Source organism: Morus notabilis, unplaced genomic scaffold, assembly GCF_000414095.1.
Source record: "Morus notabilis unplaced genomic scaffold, ASM41409v2 Scaffold245, whole genome shotgun sequence".
Classification (NCBI taxonomy): Eukaryota; Viridiplantae; Streptophyta; class Magnoliopsida; order Rosales; family Moraceae; genus Morus; species Morus notabilis.
In genome coordinates this window covers 228,722-247,794 of record NW_010363297.1, presented here as the reverse complement: position 1 = coordinate 247,794, position 19,073 = coordinate 228,722, and the positions used below count along the sequence as shown (strand labels likewise).

Here is a 19,073-nt window from a genome sequence, read left to right as displayed (position 1 = left end):
AAAAGAGAGCTAACTAGTTTTATATCTCTCTCTTACGAATCTAAACATGTAATATGCTTATAAGATCGTTTCCAGCTTGACTGAAAATTTGCAAATTTCGACTCTAGTAAATGTAAAAGACCAAACATTGAATGCTCAAAATTTGTTTTGAAGAGGTTCTTTTTTAGGGAAATTAGTAAAGATGATTGGAGTCAATCTCTTAGGGGACGTTTGGTTTATGGATTCAGAACTATGATTTAAAATTATTTTCGATTTACGTGTAATTTTTTAAGAAAAAATATTGTAACAAGTTACGAACCATGACACGAATCCTTACTTATTTAGGAAGAAAACGTAGCTATTTTTCTAAATCTCTAGCTTGCTCATTTCAAGCAGCTTTGTTTGTTTTTTTTTTTGAAATTAGCTTATTGACGGAATAAATGACATTTGAATTTGTTATCTAAACAAACTGATAACTAGACCGGAAGAAATTGCATGAAAAAAAAAAGTAGTAGAGAAAAAGAAAAAGTAGAAGCTCCCAGCGAGGATCGAACTCGCGACCTTTCGCTTACGAAGCGAACGCACTACCACTATGCTATGGAAGCCAATTTATCACACAAATCAAAAAATAAGAAATTGTGACAATTAACCAACATTAGAAACGGATACGCGTGCAGTATAGCATGTAGTTGTGCAGTACGTTTGGCGTGTTTGAAACTCTATTTAAAATGATTTTATTTTTTTGTATAAAAATAAAAATAAAAATATTTTTAATTTTAAATAGAAATTATTTTTAAAAATGTGTTCAGTAGTTTTATTAAGAGATCATTTTCAGTATAAAAAAATCTATTAATATTTTTTTCTAGGCTCGAGAGAGGAGAAAATGAAAATAAAAATAAAAAATGAAAAATAATTAAAATTTATTTTTCATTTTTATCTCATTTTATACTAAATCAAAAAATCATTTTTATTTTCGTGTTTTGTTTTTATTGCGTCAAACATCGTTTTAAAAATATTTTTATTTTTTTTCTCAAAAAACATGAAAAAGGGATCAATTCTAAACGTGACTCTTGTGTCTTGTGCTGTAGAGTTGTAATCCTCAGGAAAAGCACAAAAAAAACATGATGGGGTAATTAATATAAACTTAAAGCAGTATTCATTTTCTGAAAATTAAAAGCTAGAGAACTCCCATTATTATTTATTAACTTTGCCGGTATACGTGTATATACTGAGTGCGTTTGGAATTAGTTTTAAAATGATTTTATTTACAATAAAAAGTAAAAATAAGATTATTTTGAGAATCATTTTAGGATCGATTTTGAAATTGCGTTTAGTTAGTTTTTTAAGAGATTGTTTTGAGTATAATAAACAAGTGAAATTGTGTTTATTAATTAATATATTATAATATTATTAATAAGTACTAAAAAATGAAAACAGAAAAGTGAAAACAACTTTCAACTATTTTTTAATTCCTTCACAAAAACCATTCTCACTGTTTTTATTTTCATTTTCGTTTTCAAAACATTTGCTAAAAAAACGTCGTTTCGCTTTGATTTTCATTTTTTATTTCTCGAAATACGTGAAAACCGTTTTAAAAAACGGTTCTAAATACACACATTTCTTTATTCTTAATTTATATTATTTTTAGTTAAATAATATTATTAGTCAAAATGTATTAATCAAGAGAAATAGATAAAATTTCCGATTCATGTAATTTAAGAATAAGTTGAACAATTTTCTCATAATTTTTTAATTTTCAAAATAAATTCAAGAAAAACATATTTTTGACATAAAACAAAAAAAGAAGAAAGTAGGGTGAAAAAGAATATGAATTATTCATCATTTAAATGGGGAGCTTCTCTATTAGGATTAGAAAAAATGAACAAAATGTATTTTTATGTTACGGCTTAAATAGTTTTGTCAACCTGTATCGGTTAAAAAACTCAAATTTATATTAAAAACTGTATGTTTTGTATACTTTTACAATCTGATGTAATTTTGACATGATCCAATATAAACTGACACTACCCAATAGAAATTGACACTACTATTGTATGACTGGAATTATCATAGAAAACCCCTATAAATTGAGCCTTTATTTGTGCGAAGGACTGGAGAATTAGATCAATTGCGAACATCAGATAGTATATTAAAAAGGAATTCAAATCAGTTCAAGTTTTGGTGAGAAGATATTTCATTAGTTCGGTAGGAGTGTTAGGGATGTTTAGGAAAAGGCTGTTAGAATATCTATACGAGACCAGCTTCCTCATTAATATTTGGATACTTTTTCTTAAGGAATAATATTACAAGGATATTTTAGCATATATATAGATCATTATTTTTTTTTACAGAATTTTTTATTTTAAAAAATTACAATCCAATTCGATATAATATGATTATCTTTGCAAATTGATCCTCCTCCGTTAAGGCATACTAAGGAAAAATAAATCAAAATATTAAATTTGCCGGTTAAAATGATGAAGTACCAACAATTTCATAAACTAGTGTCAATTGCTAAGTATGTAGAATTTATTAGCTGTAAAGGATTCATTGAATATGGGCGGCGCAAATCAAATTATCTATCCATGCATTTACAATATATACGTATACATATATATATATATATATTTATAAAGAACAAATAGGGTCCAAACAAGTAGATCCGAAAATGGTTATTGTTGATGGTGGATTTTGATCAACAAGAAATTACTAACTCTCTGAGAACACTCGCATTAATCACTCGCGTATTAATTAGGAATTAATGGTGCTGAATAAGTAAATGAGATAAGAGTTTAGTGGTTCGGCCAAATCTCTTTGCCTAATCCACTTGTGCATGCATTAATATGTTGTAGATTACAAGCTTTCTGGAGTAGTATTTTTTGTGTGTCTAAAAAACGTAATGAACTTTTGTGGCTCTATTTATAGGCCTTTTACATATGAGAAACCCCTTGCACTTCCCGAGGAAATCAACCTCTATCCCTTAATTTGGGGATTTGGCAGCTAGATTTCCCTGATTATTGCTTTCCGGTCAGGTTAACCACTATTTACCCAATACCTGATTTCCTAATTCCAATAGTGGCGGTAGGTGATATAGTGTATCTTCCCCAGGACTGACAGCGAATTTGACCGGGCTAATGTCTCGACGTCGGGTCCTCACCACATGGGCTGGGCCCTCGACGTGCATCAGCGCATGTGACTTCTCAATGTCTAAAGGGCATTCTGGACACACTGGTTCCCTCGGTGTCAGCAACCGGTCCTCAACGGGGAGTCCTCGACGCTTGTCACTCAGAGGGTCGGTCGATCCCTCGACTGTGGTGTAACAATTACCCCTAGCCTTGGATGTCGCGTTGTGATATTCCAGGCTATGTAGCGTCGAGAGATCCACGTGGAAGATTCCCTCCTGCAGACTACGGCGGCCGCTCGTAGGTACTGTCCCATCATTATAGCGAGTACCTCGGGCAGTGGAACAGTCTCGTCGATCATGTCAACGGTAATGTCCCCATACCCTAGCGACACATGGCGGTCGAGGGGAAAGTTGCAACCGTCCGATCATATTTATTTCTCCCGCTCTTATCCCAGCCGTTGGATCACGTCAGTTTGGGTTCACCGTTGGATGAGGTCAGTTCAGATTCGACGGTCGAGATCTGGCGTCATTAGGACTTCTCAGACCCCCTGGCTTCTTTCCCCGGGTATATATATATATATGCCCCTTAACGCAGTTCTATAGTTGCTCATTCTTCAAAACACCGTTACTCTGCCGGATTTTCACCAGGAACCGTCGCCTCTGACTTCAACCTCTGTGTGCATCAGTTGTTCATGAATCCTCCTCTTAATCTCAAGGCTTTCAGACTATCATTTAAGAATTAGTAAGTCCCTTGGCTCTCTTTTACTTCTCAGTGCGATTTCGAACTCGGTTCCTGCAAAAACTAACATTTTAAAGGTCCACATAACTGTAAAATGAACTTACCTAAACAATGCTGTATTAATCTGGGTTGAATCCTACCGTGGTAGCACCGACTTGGGTTCAGTCGACCACGTCGGGGTTCTCACATTCACTTCTGGGTCCCCAGGGACCCTGGTGAGTTTTTTCCTCGTTCATGGGTTGAAAACCCATTTCTGGGCTGTGTGAGCCTAGTGTCGAAATTCCTGGCTCTGGGATCATTTTGTCATGAGCCTTTTCTTTTCAGATTCTGTTTTTGGCCTATCGACCACTAGGTACTCACCTCAACCCATTCTGTGCTTGTTTTCAGATCATGCCGCCCAAACCCGTTAGAGGTCGAGAGGACTCTACTTCCAGGGTTAGGGAAGACCCTGAGGAGGCCGTAACATCAAACACGTCCTCAGATGACAACGGGGACTCCCTGCTTCGTCAGGTGGAGGAGTACAATGAGGGGTCGGTCTCGACTTCTCGTCTGGACGAGCTAATCTTCCTCGACGTCGAGGATGATAGCCTAAGGGTTGGCCCTGTTGGGGGACACAGTTATGGGTTGGCGTCGACCAGTGGCGTCACGGGGATGGCGACGGATGTCAACCCGTCAAAGGTAAAACCCCTGGTAGCTCTGAAGGCGTTCGATGACGCATGGATCGACGCCAGCCACTTTTACCTGGCTTGGTACGAGGTGACCCTTAGTTGTGTGGCCGTACACCTTTCTTCTAGAAGGTTGAGCTCTAAGCCCATTCGCTCGGCGTTCTTATTTTCTTCATACTGTATCACACGGTTGGTGGGGATGGATATCTCGACTGGGAGGACCGCTTCCACCCCGTAAGCCATTGAGAACGGTGTTTCCCCTTTGGTCGTCCTGTAGGCCCACAAGACCTTTGGTAGCTCATCTGCCCACTTGCCCTTGTAGTTATCGAGTCGACGCTTCAGCGTGACTTTGATAATCTTATTGACCGCCTGGACTTGTCCGTTGGACTGGGGATATACAACCGAGGAGAAGTTCTTATGGATACCTAACAATTCGCAGAACTGGTTGGTGTTGTCATTGTTGAACTACTTCCTGTTATCTGATATGAGAGAGTGCAGTACACCAAACCAGCAGACTATGTTGTTCCATATAAAGTTTGTGCACTTCTCCTTCGATATCGTCGTTAAAGGCTCGGCTTCAACCCACTTTGTGAAGTAGTCGACCACTACAATTGCGTACTTGTATCCCCCTGGGGTCTTATGCAATGGGCCGATGAGATCAATCCCTAATTTTACAAATGGCCAAGGGGAGACTATTGACGTTAGGTCCTCTGAATGTTGCTGAGGGATGGGGGCGTACCTTTGGTAGCCTTCACATTTCTTTGCATACTCGGCCACGTCCTTCTTGAGGTTGGGCCAGTAATACCTCTGCCTTAGCACCTTATAGGCCAGGGATTGTCCACCTGCGTGGTTTCCACATATCCTGTCGTGTACCTCTGAGAGCACATTCTTCGCCTCTTCATCATCAAGACACCGGAGCAAGGGCGTCGAGAACCCCTTGTGGTAAAGGAAATCATCATGCATGGTGTATCTCGACGCTTGGTACCTCAACCTTTTTGCCTGTTGCTTGTCCTCCAGGAGCTCACCGTCGAGCAAATACTTGATGATTCAGTCCTTCCAGCTCGGCTGGTGGCTCAATGAGAGGACTTCAGGCTTTCCCTCGGTGTAGGGAGCTTTCAAAACTTCCACGGGTACTAGCCTAAGCAACTCGGCATCCTTCGAGGTGGCCAACCTAGCAAGGGCGTTGACGTTGCTATTCTCTGCCCTCGGCACCTGCTGTATGTCGTAGGTCGAGAGCTTCTCCAAGGCCTTTTTTACCTTTTTGAGATAGGCATCCGTCTTCTTATCCCGGGTATGATACTGGCTTTTCACCTGGTTCACGACTAATTGTGAATCGCTAAAGGTGTCTATGGCCCCCGCTTTTAGGTGCTCTGCCAACCTGAGCCCTGCCAGCAACGCCTCGTACTCTGCTTCATTGTTGGATGCGGGGAACTCGAATTTAACGACCGAGGTTATCTTATGGCCCTCTGGGGTGTGCAGCACTAACCCTGCACCGCTGCCGTTGTCATTAGAGCTCCCGTTAACATAGAGCTTCCAGCAGGGGGCCCATCCACTGCCTCCGCTTCATCTGGCAGTCTTGTGAACTCGGCGACGAAGTCGGCTAAGGCTTGGCCCTTAATGGCCACCCGTGACTTGTAGTCGATGTCGAATTGGCTGAGCTCTATGGACCACTTAAGAAGTCTCCTAGACGCGTTGGGCTTTTGCAATACCTGCCTGAGAAGGTGGTTCGTCAAGACCTGAATACCGTGGGCTTCCAAGTAGTGGCGCAGCTTCCTCGACGTAATCACTAACGCGAGGGCGAGCTTCTCCATCTGCAGATATCTCGTCTCGGCGTCGAGGAGGCGCTTGCTAGTGTAATACACATGCAGCTGCACCCTCTCCTCTTCGCGGACCAACACCGAACTAATGGCGTGTTCAGAGACCGCCAGATTCAGGCTCAGCACCTCCCCGTCCATAGGCTTGGACAATAGAGGCGGCTTCCCAAGGTGTTCCTTCAATTGTTGGAACGCGTGTTCGCACTCCTATGTCCATTGAAACGGCTTGCTCCCTCTCAGGGTGTCGAAGAACGGTATGCACGTATATGTAGATTTGGAAATGAATTTGTTGAGTGCAGCAATGGAACCCGTTAGCTTCTGGACTTCCTTCAGTTTTCGTGGCGATTTCATGTCGAGGAGCGCCTTCACCTTTTCCAGATTAGCTTCTATTCCTCGACTGCTCACCATAATGCCTAAGAATTTTCCTGACTTAACCCTGAACGCACACTTAAAGGGGTTCAACTTCATCCTGTACTTTTGCAGTATGTCGAACATTCCCCTTAGGTCTTCCACATGACCATTAGATCTCCTGCTCTTCACCAGCATGTCATCCACGTATACCTCTATGGTTTTACCTATCTGGTCCGCAAACATCTTATTGACCAGGCGCTGATATGTTGCTCCCGTATTTTTCAAGCTGAAGGGCATGACCTTGTAGCAATACAGGCCCCTGTCAGTGATGAAAGATGTGTGTTCCTCATCGCGGTGGAACATCGGTATTTGGTTGTAGCCGGAATAGGCGTCCATGAAACTGAGGAGTTCATGCCCAGCTGTAGCGTCGACCAGCTGATCTATCCTCGAGAGTGGAAAGTTATCCTTCGGGCAAACTTTGTTTAAATCACTGAAGTCGACGCGAGTCCGCCAGTTCCCGTTGGGCTTCAACACCAACGCAGGGCTTGATACCCAATCGGGGTATAGGACTTCTCGGATGAAGTCTTTCTTTATTAGCTTGTCGATCTCTTCCCGTAGAGCTGCATACCTCTCGGCATTCATCGGTCGACACTTTTGCCTCTTAGGGGGATACTTTTAATCTATATTGAGCCTGTGGCTCATTATGTCCGGGATGATCCCCTCCATGTCTTCGTGGGTCCAGGCAAACACGTCAAGGTTGCCCCTGAGGAATGCTACTAGTTTTTCCCGGCTATGCTCTTCAAGTTCTAAGCCTATCCTCAATTTCCTTGTAGGCTCATTTTCGTCGATGGGGACCTCACTAATTCCTCGACTGGCCCCGTCCCCATTTCTCCATCTGAGAGTCGAGGGTCTAGGTCGACCTCCTCGGCTCTGGTCGCCACTATCCTCATTTCTCTTCTGGTCTGCCCTGGCTCGGCGTAGTGGCAGACTGTCTTCGAATACGGAAGCCTCGACTCGTATTGGTTCCCTCTCACCCTTCCGACTCCACTGGGGGTCGGGAACTTCATTGTTTGGTGATAGATCAACGTGACTGCTTTCAACGCCCTCAGCGTCGGTCGCCCTATGACTGCGTTATATTGGTCGCCTCCCTTCACCACCAAGAACTGTGACATAACAGTCGAGGTGTGTGGTCGGTCGCCAATTGTCATTGGCAATTCTATCATTCCCTCACCTGTGAAGCCATACAGTGGTTGCGGGCTATTCTGCAGTCTCGTCTGAGGGATTCCCATCTTGTCGAGGCAATCGGCGTACAAGATGTCCACCGAGCTGCCATTGTCCACCAGGATGCGGCAGACCGTATGGTTGCCAATCATGGCTTCCACCACCAGAGCGTTGCTTTGGGGGGAAATGCACCCCGTTTGCATCCGCTTATGAAAATGTTATCTCAGCCTCTTCAAACTTCGCGGCCTTTGACTCCTTACCGGACACACTCATAATCCTCCGGTTGAATTTTTCCTTCGCTTCTCTCGCATATTCCTTCTGTGCACGGCGAGAGGCGCCGCCGAGGTAGGGCCCTCCAAAGATCATCCTTATCACGCCGACGGGCTCGGGGGGCTGGAATTGCCTTTGATCCTCCCGTCGATCGTTGTTCCTCTGATTACTGTTGCCCCATCCCTTAGGTATCAACCTCTCGACCTCATCCTTTAGGTCGAAACACTCGCTGGTCATGTGTCCACTATCGCCGTGAAACCTGCAATACTTATTTTGGTTTCTCCGCGCTGGGTCGGACTTTAGCGGCGGCGGACAACGCAGTACCTGGAGGTGATTGATCTCATGATAGACGTCCTCAATCCCTATGGTTAATAGGGTGTAGGTGTCATACTTCTGTGGCTTGGCCCGCTTGGTGTCCCCCTGCCCCGTCGAGGCATTGACGTCCCTGTTGTTTGGGGCCGGGTTGTACCTCAGCTCAACTTGCACCTGAGGATTACCTTGGCGCTTCTTATTGTTGCTTTGCTGGCTCGACTGTCCCACCTCTTCTTTGGTGGGAACCACCACTTTGCTCTTTAAGGCCTTTTTGGTCTCTTCTGCGTTAATGAATCCCTGGGCCCTTGCCATGAATTCTTGGTAGGTTTGGGGTGGCCTCCGGTTGAGGTCTGTGTTGTATGTGATGTCCTTCTTTATGCTTGACAAGGCCCCCATCAAGGCTACCTCGTCGGAGATCCTTTCGGTGGCAGCCACCTGTTCCCCAAACCGGGCTATCCAATCTTTTAGGGACTCGTTTGGTCCCTGATACACTCTCGAGAGGTTATGTTTTGGTGGGATGTACTTCTTGACACCTATGAACTGAGTCAGGAAGGCGTTCTTCAAGTCATCCCAGCTGGTTATTAAGTTCGGCTTTAAGGACCTGAACCATCTCCTGGCAGAGTCAGAGAGATGATGTTTGAACGCGCAGCACATGACCTCCTCGGGGTACCCGTGTAGGACCATGTGCCCCGTGTAGACTTCCAAGTGGTCATCTGGGTCACTTCTTCCGTCGTACAATGGGATAGGCGGTGGCTTGTATTTATCGGGCAGTGGTACCCGAATGATGTTCTCTGTGAATGGGTGGTCGTGAGACGTATACATCTTGGCGTTAACATTTACAGCCTCGGCCACCTTTCCCACAACTCGTTCGAAGTTGTTCAACCGATTCCCTATCTGTTTTTCAAGTTTAGCCATTTTCTCAGCCAGGGCTTTGTTCTCGGCCACAAGCTCTTCTTCCTTGGACTGCTACACGTCTCGCTCACGTCGAGTGTTCAGTCGTTCTCTCAGGTCTTCCCCGCATACGGACGAGGATTCTATTGGGTCCGCGTCCCTCCTTCTCATGTTCTCCTGCGGTCGAGGGGGTATCCCTTGGCTATTTTCTGCTTCGACCGCGGCCCCCTCCTGGGCTCTTCTCTTGGCAGCTCGTTGCCTGCTCCCCACAGATCTATTCGACCTGGCTGGGCGGGGTTGTTGGCCCCACTATCACCAACCCCCTCGGCATCACCACGTCAGTTACCAATTACTTGGTTCCCAACGGTGGCGTTCACCGGGTTCATCGGCGCGTCTTCTAGCGGTGGCATCGAGTCTGGCCTTTGTTCCCGTCCGGCGAGGGCTGTGGCCATCCTTTCCACGGCCACAACAAGTGTTTCTACTTGCCTTTGGAGCTAGTCAAGGCGGTCTGGGGGGTTTCCAGCGGCCTGTGGCTGCGCCCTATGGTTAGGCCGTACCCTAGCGGGTTCCTGGCCACCGTTAGGTAGGTTTGCCGGATTCCTCCCTCCTTGGGTTGAGGTATGGCCTTGTTGGCTTTTTTGGGTTGCCGTCATACTGCGGGTCTTTCTCGGAGGAGCCATAGTCACTGCTTTTTGCTGGATTCGATTTCTGGGTTTAGGCCCTCATTCTAGCGCCAATTGTTGATGGTGGATTTTGATCACCAAGAAATTACTAACTCTTCGAGAACACTCGCACTAATCACTCGCGTATTAATCGGGAATTAATGGTGCTGAATAAGTAAATGAGACAAGAGTTTATAGTGGTTCGGCCAAATCTCTTTGCCTAATCCACTTGTGCATGCATTAATATGTTGTAGATTACAAGCTCTCTGGAGTAGTATTTTTTGTGTGTCTAAAAAACGTAATGAACTTTTGTGGCTCTATTTATAGGCCTTATATATATGAGAAACCCCTTGCACTTCCAGAGGAAATGAACCTCTATCCCTTAATTTAGGGATTTGGCAGCTGGATTTCCCTGATTATTGCTTCCCGGTTAGGTTAACCACTATTTACCCAAAGCCTGATTTCCTGATTCCAACAGTGGCGGTAGGTGATACAGTGTATCTTTCCCAGGACTAACAGCGGATTTCACTGGGCTAATGTCTCGACGTCGGGTCCTCACCACATAGGCTAGGCCCTCGACGCGCATCAGCGCACGTGACTTCTCGACGTCTAAAGGGCACTCTGGACACAATGGTTCTCTCGGCGTCAGCAACCGGTCCTCATCAGGGAATCCTCAGCACTTGTCACTCAGAGGGTCGATCGATCCCTCGACTGTGGTGTAACAGTTATAAATACTTATGCTAGAAAGTTAATTTTGCCTTTTTTTGCTTAAAAACTTTATCATAAAAAGTTATGAAAGCCATGAGTAATATCTTTCCCATTAAACGTATCTACCACATCAAAAGCTATTTTTTCTTCAATTAACTATTTATTTTTGTTTTTGCTTTTATATATAATCTTGCACAGTATTTAATTTCGCAAGATAAGATCACTACTTTTGCTTCCACGTCCGTGATTCCTGTGATGATCATAATATCTTCTCATTTATATATCGTCTTTATAGTTTCAACTTACTCTCTCTCATCACATGGTTAGTTAAGTTTCTCGTGAAGTCCTACTTCGGAGTTCTCAGCATTAATAATAATTGTTCTTTAGATGTCCTTTCTTTTGGTGCATAAAGATATGTAAAAGTTTTAGTTGGGAGGTCTCAGGAACAAATACCCCATCTGAGACAAGTGTCGATCAATCCAAACATTGAACTTTGTTTTCCTAACTGAAAAGAAACCTAAGTTCCTCCCAAAAAAAAAAAAAAGACAGGAGAAATTAAGAAATTAGAACAAACCCAAGTAAGAATTTAATTAATTGATTAATTGCACTCTTCTTCGAAAAAGAGACAAATCGTTTTTGAATCCTGGTGTGCAGTATACACAAGTTAATTTGGAGGTTTTATTTATTTATTTTTTTATTTTAAGGTGACTAACCTTCATAATTTGGTTTATATTTTAATTGATGCTTTTAGAGCCCTCTCTTTCATATTTAAAAGAAAAATGATTTGTATTTACATACTTCACTATGACAAACATTCATAGAGTCCTTACTTCGAACCCTACCAGGCTACCAAAAAGAGTACTGTACTAATTAAAAAAGTTTGATTTATTTATTTTTTCTTGAGTAAGTACTCAAGACAGTTTTAATATGTATATATATATACATATATATATATATGTGTGTGTGTGTGTGTGTGTGTGTCCATGGAATGATCACATGAATATAAATGAACTACCATGCATATGACGTGAAGAAGCAGGTTAAAAAAGAGTGATGAAAATAGAAAGAAGGCAAAAGAAAATACTATAAACTTCTATTATCTTCATGAAAAAGCTTGGAAATTTAGTATTAATTATCCCTTTCTTTATACAATTAATTGATTCCTAAAAGGAAAAAAAAGAAGATTGTTCTCGTCCACATACATTTCCCCAAATCTTCTAGAACATAATAGGAGAACAATATAAATTAGCACGTAGATGATATAGGCTCCATAACTCATAGTCTAACCCTCACCACCAAAATTTATCACCCAAAACAATTCTCTCCAAATATTTTCCCCAAAGCTCCCCCATCAATCTCTAATGGCACCAAATAGGGAAAACCTGATTGGCTCTTCTTCTACTTCCTCTTCATCAAGAGAAGAAGAAAACAAGATTACCCACAAGAATCATTTACCAAGGCTTTGCATGGAAAGTCTTCAGAGAACAATATCCGACATCTCACTTGAGCTCATAACCAAGCAAGCCCTAGATCACCAAGATGAGGAGCATGACAACCAAGAACAAAAGCATGATAATCAAGATCTCCCAGCCATAGTGGAGGTCGATGAGGTGAAATGCGAGTGCTGTGGCATGTCGGAGGAGTGCACGAGCGACTACGTGAACCGCGTCCGCAGCAAGTTCTCTGGCAAGCTGATCTGCGGGCTGTGCGCGGAGGCAGTGGACGAGGAGATGGAGAAGAAGAAAGCGAAGCGCGACGAGGCGCTAAAGGAGCACATGAGCGCTTGTTCCAGGTTCAATAAGCTTGGAAGGGCGTATCCTGTTTTGTTCCAAGCTGATGCCATCAGAGAGATACTGAAGAAGAGTAGTAATACTGGTATTAGTGCTAGGGGTAAGTCTGTAAGCCCTAGAGATTATAAAAGTACTAATATTGGTCAAAGAAAATTAGGTTCTACTGGAGGACTTGCCAGGAGCTCTAGTTGTATTCCTGCGATCAGGAAGGAGCTAGATTGATAGAAACATATGAATTAAAGCGGAGAATATACACAAGATATAAGTAAGTTTGTCAGTGTTTTCAATATTGTAAAGGATATTAATTATAGTGTAAATGACGCCCTTTTTTTTCTTTTTTCTTTTAGAGGATATTCTTCATCATTATAGAATAAAGTTGCATTGCAAGCTACAAGGGCGTGCATGAAATGACACGAATAATATAAGAGTATAAACGTCTAATCTTTGATATAATATACTTACCAGCTGCTGCTATTTATTTTATATGTTACCACTACATGATATATGTCAATTATGTATGTGGCTCTTTTTCCTCATTAGCATTTCCGTAGTTTCTCATCCAGTCATATTATATATTGCTATCTCGGATATTTTATTTTGCTTTTATATGGTTTATACATAAATATAGGGTCTTATCATGTATATATGACACAAAATCAGTTGATCTCCAATCCCCAATTATTGTTGTATTTAATTTAACAGACCTATCTATATCATATGCGCATAGAGTTGGACTGAATATATTATGAGGAAATTGAGCGGAACAAGGATAGTTGAGCCGGAAAAAAAAAAAAGAGTGGACTAAGGATGTAGTGGCCTATATATATAACTTTTGCTTCTGCATAATGGCTAATTCCAGATTAATTTACATCGTTACTCTTTCTTTTAACTGGAAAGATATATTATTACACTTACAATTGAAATTTCAAGTTATTATATATATATATATATACACATTTACTGATTTTTTAACACATATCATGTTCTATGAATTTCTTGATATTTTTTTTTATATTAATTTCTTGAGATTTAGTTAATATACTTTTGTCCCATTTTTTACTTGAAAATTTGGCTTCTAAATAGTGGCAACAAAATTCAAACGAAATTTTTGGAGAATTTTGAGACTAATTCAAGGATTTAGTCGCAAAACTAAATTTTAGCAAACCATGAGAAGCCGGGTATTAGCTATTAAAAGACCATAATGATTCGTTAAAAAAATTTTACTTACAGTAGTAACGAATGGATTTAATTGATAATTAATTAATTAAGAATTCAAGGAGCTAAATTGTCAAGAAAACAAATATCGCAACAACGTAAAGGTCAAATTACGAGAATTTCAAAGGGAGCTTATGAAAAACCTTTATAAGTTTAAAAGTACTTAAGAACAAGGGTTGTTTAAATGAAATCAGCCAACCGCCAATGAACGGAATGTGCCACATCAAAAGTACTAACCTCGTTTATTGGACGGACTGCTTTATATGCTGGTGCAATTCAGTTGTTAGTGTGGGAACCAAAACTGATCGAGAAAGTTTCAAATATATATGCACTATATGCATGTGTCATGTGTGCGTATATATATAACTAATGTCATTGTTGATAAATCAATATATAGGTACGAGTATAGTTGTTGATAAATCACTGTAGGAATTATTTATTTAAAAAAATAACTAGCTACCGACAATAATGGTTGACGAGAATCAATCCATGCTCAATTTGATATTGATCACTGCATGCATTGGCAAAAAAAAAAAAAAAGAAGCATATTCTTCTTCTTCATCTTCTCCTTCTCCTGTCAACCGACATAAAACTTGATTGGTGTTATGTAATATTTCTATCATATCCAACCCGTATTATATAAATTTTTGATAAAACAAACAGAAACGGAACACACAAAATTCACAGATAAATTGATCACGAGAGCTTTCAGAAAGTAGATAACGCCGTGCTATACAGTTGATCAATTCATCTTATATTCAAAGCAGAAAGATGGTTTTTAATTATATGTACCAAATCATATGGATTTCTTTCAAGCTTAACCAATAGTTCGTCCACCTTCTCAGCAGCTACATTTATTTGATACGTTCAAACAACCCCTCTACGTTGTATCTATTATCTTCAAGCGCATTCAAAGTTCTCTCACAATCACTTTCCTCTATACGTGCTTAGAAGTGAATTTAGTAGGTACCATAGTACACTAATGGTTCAACACTTGACCATATTATAATCAGATCTGGCTTCCACTAGTGAAATTGACTGCCTGCCTTAAGATTGCAAAATTAAATGAAGTAATTCCGTCCACACTTTTCAGTTTTGAAAGCGACATCTAAAGTGGTACTTTTCGCATCGCTCACCTAACGTAAGGCCTTTGTTTATACTAGTGATCACTGAGCACTTGCAGTTGAAGCACCATTTTCGTGTAATCAAAACCGATTAGTTGGCATGCGAATCTCACAATAACAGCGTGACGAGCAAAAATATTCTCGGCTCAAAAGCACTAGTTGATGTTCTAAGGATCACTTTACTCTGGGAACAAGGCGCTGGACCTTATTATTCATATAAAGTGCACCGGCTCGAGCTTCTTTTAGAGCTAGCTTTTCATATTAGCTAGCCCTGTCTTTTCCATGATTATCAGAGCAGCAAAAAAATTAGCCTCGTCGAGTATACAGAGATAAGAGGAAAAGATCAGAACTAGAGAGATGAGCAAAAAAGCACATAAAGTCTGAGTACCAAGCCATACCAGGATACTAGTTACCAAGTATAATTACTAGGACACGATCAATAAGAACTTCGGATATTGAAGTTGAACTCTTTAACTTACTGTCCCAGTATACGTATCATCTTTATCTTTTTCCCCCTTAACTCAGAGAAAACTTATGTGATCTAATTGAAAAAAGAAGAATAAGAAAAAAAAAAGAACCGAAAGTGGTTGAGTTTGGAATGACGCAGAATAAAGTGGTGTATTTTCGGAACACCATAAACGGCGAAGACACCATTAGATGAAGAAATCATGGATTTGATTTTCTAGTTTCTTCAATTCCTTAAGCTTCAATTATGTGTCCCCAAATTCTTAAAAAAAGAAATAAAATAAAATTTTGGTGAAATTTATTTTCATGATTCAAAATAAAAATCTTCAGTGATCGATGTGTCTTGGATAGATTAATGCAGATTGCAGGGGACCAAGCTATGTTTAATTTGATCTATTCCTAGGTCCCGTGATTTTCGTGTTAGTTTTTCTTTATCTTCCTCTTTGATCGGTTCCTAGCCAGTTGGTGTTTTTTTTTTCAACTTTTAAGACAATTATACATGTTGCACATTAAATAGCTAAAACAACCTTTTGAGTTTTTCTGACGCTAAGATAATGATAAGACAGAAATCAGTAAAGCTAGCCTAATAAGCCTTTTCACTAACATATTAAAAATTAGGACAAATTACACTTGTCCCCATAAACTATTAGCGTTTTGCCAAAATGACCCATAAAGTTTAAAAATAACAAAATTTCCCCCTGAATAATTAATTTTCCCCCTGAACAATTCGCCGTTAGCACGCATCCCTTTTTTTCGCTCTCTTGGTTATATTTTGAATGTTAAGTGACACGTGAAAGTCGCTTAGGCATTTAATTTTTATTCTATTATGAAATGACGATTTTGCCCTTAAAACCAGTATACTATTATGAAATGACGATTCTAACGCTCCATCTCGACATCCAGCCTCAACCCAGCGACGATCTCCATCACTCATGGCTGCTATTCATACTCCAGACCAAACCCAGCCCTAATCTATCCTTCGTGACGTGGGCCCTCATAGATCTGAGCATTTTGATCGAAATCGCCCACTTCATCGCGCCTAGGATTGCCGCCACGCCTCTAATTGTCCTGATTTCCCACCACCGGCTTGGGTCCAGCTCTGATCAGCTCTTCTTGACGAAGACCCACTCGATTCCGGCAAGGATAGTCCTCTCCGTCGCGATGTGATTGAAGAAAAAACTCGTTTATTGCTTTGTTTGGGTCTGAAAATTTGGACCTCAGTAGTTGTAATTGAAAGGCACTAGTTGTGTGATTGAACAAGAAACTCGTTTATCTGAATTTGTTAAACGACGAGCTCATGCAGATTTTGAAAATTACAAGATTTAAAAATTGTTCTTCTTGTGCAGATCTGAGAGACCCATTATGTTGGGTTTTAGAGAAAGACATGAATGATGAGTTTGTGAATTGGAGATTAGAATTCAGAATTGATTCAAAATTTGACGTAGCAACAGATTTAAATTGTAGATTTGGATTTTGAGAGGCAAAAAATTGAGACGATTAACGAAAAATAAATTGGGAAATAATATACTGGGTTTCAAAGGCAAAATCATCATTTCATAATAGAATAAAAATTAAATGCCTCAACAACTTTTACGTGTCACTTAATGTTTAAAATTTAACCGAGGGGGCGGAAAAAGAGAATGCGTGCTAACGGTGAATTGTTCAGGGAGTAAATTTGTTATTTTTAAACTTTAGGGGGCATTTTGGTAAAACGCTAATAATTCAGGGGGACAAGTGTAATTTGTCCTAAAAATTACAAAACAAAAAAATGTTAATAAAGATCCTACAAGAAAAAGGTGTTTTTGCGACGACTTTTTGTCGTCGCAAAAACCCCTGTGTCGTCGCAAATAATAGTTTTAGCGACGACATGTCGTCGCAGATATGTCGTCGCAAAAACTTTTTTTGTGACGACACAAGGTCATCGTAAATATATTTGCGACGACATATTTTTTTGGCGACGACAAGCGTCACTAATACGCCGTTCTGAAATTGTCCGATTTTCCATCTTTTCTGTCCCATATTCTTTGAGCAGAACCAATGTTATACTCTAATACTACATTTACGTCTTGCACTTTCGAAAGGTGTAAGTTGTAACAACTAGTTGAGGATCAACTAGTTCTAAGGGTGGATTCCCGAGTCTAGTTTTTGATGTTGTTTAAAGGATTTGATTACGACTTTCTGATCAATTGTAACATTTGAGATGAATAGTTGCGTCAATCGTATATCAATTGGTATTAGAGAATGAGATCTTAAGTTCAAGTCCCCAAAAATGTGTCTTAGATGAGGCATTTTCTGTTAGAAAGAGAGTGATATAAGACCATGTCCTTGAACTTAGAAGGCAGTCTATGTGACTTGGCCCTCGTATAAGTGTCTGGGTCCAACTGTTAGGTGCACCCACAGATTCGTATAAAAAGACTACTCGAAGTTAAGGCCTAAACAAGTAATACTTGGCGTGAATTCACGAGTCTAATTATGTATTATGTTTAAAAGATTTGATTGCATTAGTCTCATCAAATTACAACTTTTGAAAGGAATGATTGTGTTAGTCCTACATCAAAGTAGAATATGTTTTCTTTTTTTTCTTAAAAATTATTATTTTCTTAATTTTGTTATTAATATTTGTGTTGCAATTAAATCAAATATATATTTCCTTTTCCAACAATATATATGTTTATCATGTAACATGAAACTTTTATCGTTACATATTGGCAAGATGCTTGCAAACACGAGCTCTAACTAAATCAAGTGGCGCAATTTGCAATATAGTTGCATGAAAAAGTGAGTCTCACGGCCTTAAAAACTATTGGATATCTTTGGCTGTAAAGTGACCTTTCGGCATGACAGCTGACAAGGATAAAGATAACCTTCTACAAAATCATACCTAACTCTCAAAACTTTACAGTGTTGATTCAACCTCTAATTGGAAAGATTCCATCCACTAAAACCAAAAAAGTATTCTTCTATGTGATTCTTTTTCAGCTAAAATCTGTATAAATACTGTACTCTATCGAAACGCCAAACTACACTGTTCACTACAAAGAAACACTTGATGCCAGATATCTACTTAAAGTTCTTTCCTCGATCTCATGCATGGCGGTAATGTTCATTTCTTATTTCTAACTAGTTTTGTACTCATGAGTTCTTCTCTCACTTTTTACATGATGACATAATATATATGGTCCGTTATGTGATGAAAATTACCCAGCTAGTAATAAGGATAAGATATCATGAGTATCATTTAGAAACTCGTTGTCGTTTTCGTTGTTACACTTTTCTCAATGAGATGGCCCACACGTTAGCTAATCAAGCTCTTACGATTTCTGTTGATGTTTTTGCCTGGCTTAAATCTGCTAGCTTTTATTAGTATTGCTTTGTTTGTAATGACTTAGCGAGTGATTCATAAAATAATTCAATTTCTTTTCAAGAGAAACGTAATAAGGATAAGATTTAATTTTAAATAGTTGTATTTATCTGTAAATATTTAAAATGCAACTATTTTCTATGAGATTAATAAGTATTAGATTCAAATATGAATACCTCATGTACTAATTGTACATATCTCTATTTATCAATGCAAAAGTCGTACTATTATTTTCCAATTCCCTAAATTCTATTAGCTAGTGATGTATGACTAGTTTCTAAAACTCAAAATATACGTTATACTAAAATCACATAAATTTTCTATTGTTTAGCCGAATGATCAGCAAATTAGAGTTGAAAAGGAGGTCGTGGCAGCCGATATC

General features: G+C 40.0%; 2 protein-coding genes and 1 non-coding gene across 3 annotated transcripts; 1 reads left to right on the top strand and 2 right to left on the bottom strand.

Annotated features, from left to right (window-relative positions):
* Positions 1–512: 512 nt before the first annotated feature.
* On the bottom strand, positions 513–584 carry TRNAT-CGU. The gene has a single exon. It is a non-coding gene; the product is annotated as a tRNA-Thr (tRNA).
* Positions 585–8,100: 7,516 nt separating this feature from the next.
* LOC112092707 lies at positions 8,101–9,390 on the bottom strand. Its single transcript, XM_024169503.1, has one exon. The coding sequence runs from the start codon at positions 9,388–9,390 to the stop codon at positions 8,101–8,103; it is 1,290 nt and encodes a 429-aa protein (XP_024025271.1).
* Positions 9,391–12,028: 2,638 nt separating this feature from the next.
* On the top strand, positions 12,029–12,846 carry LOC21394011. The gene has a single exon (XM_010104108.2). It carries the CDS (start codon positions 12,098–12,100, stop codon positions 12,746–12,748), a length of 651 nt encoding a protein of 216 aa, XP_010102410.1. The 5' UTR covers positions 12,029–12,097; the 3' UTR covers positions 12,749–12,846.
* The last annotated feature ends 6,227 nt before the right edge of the window (positions 12,847–19,073 follow it).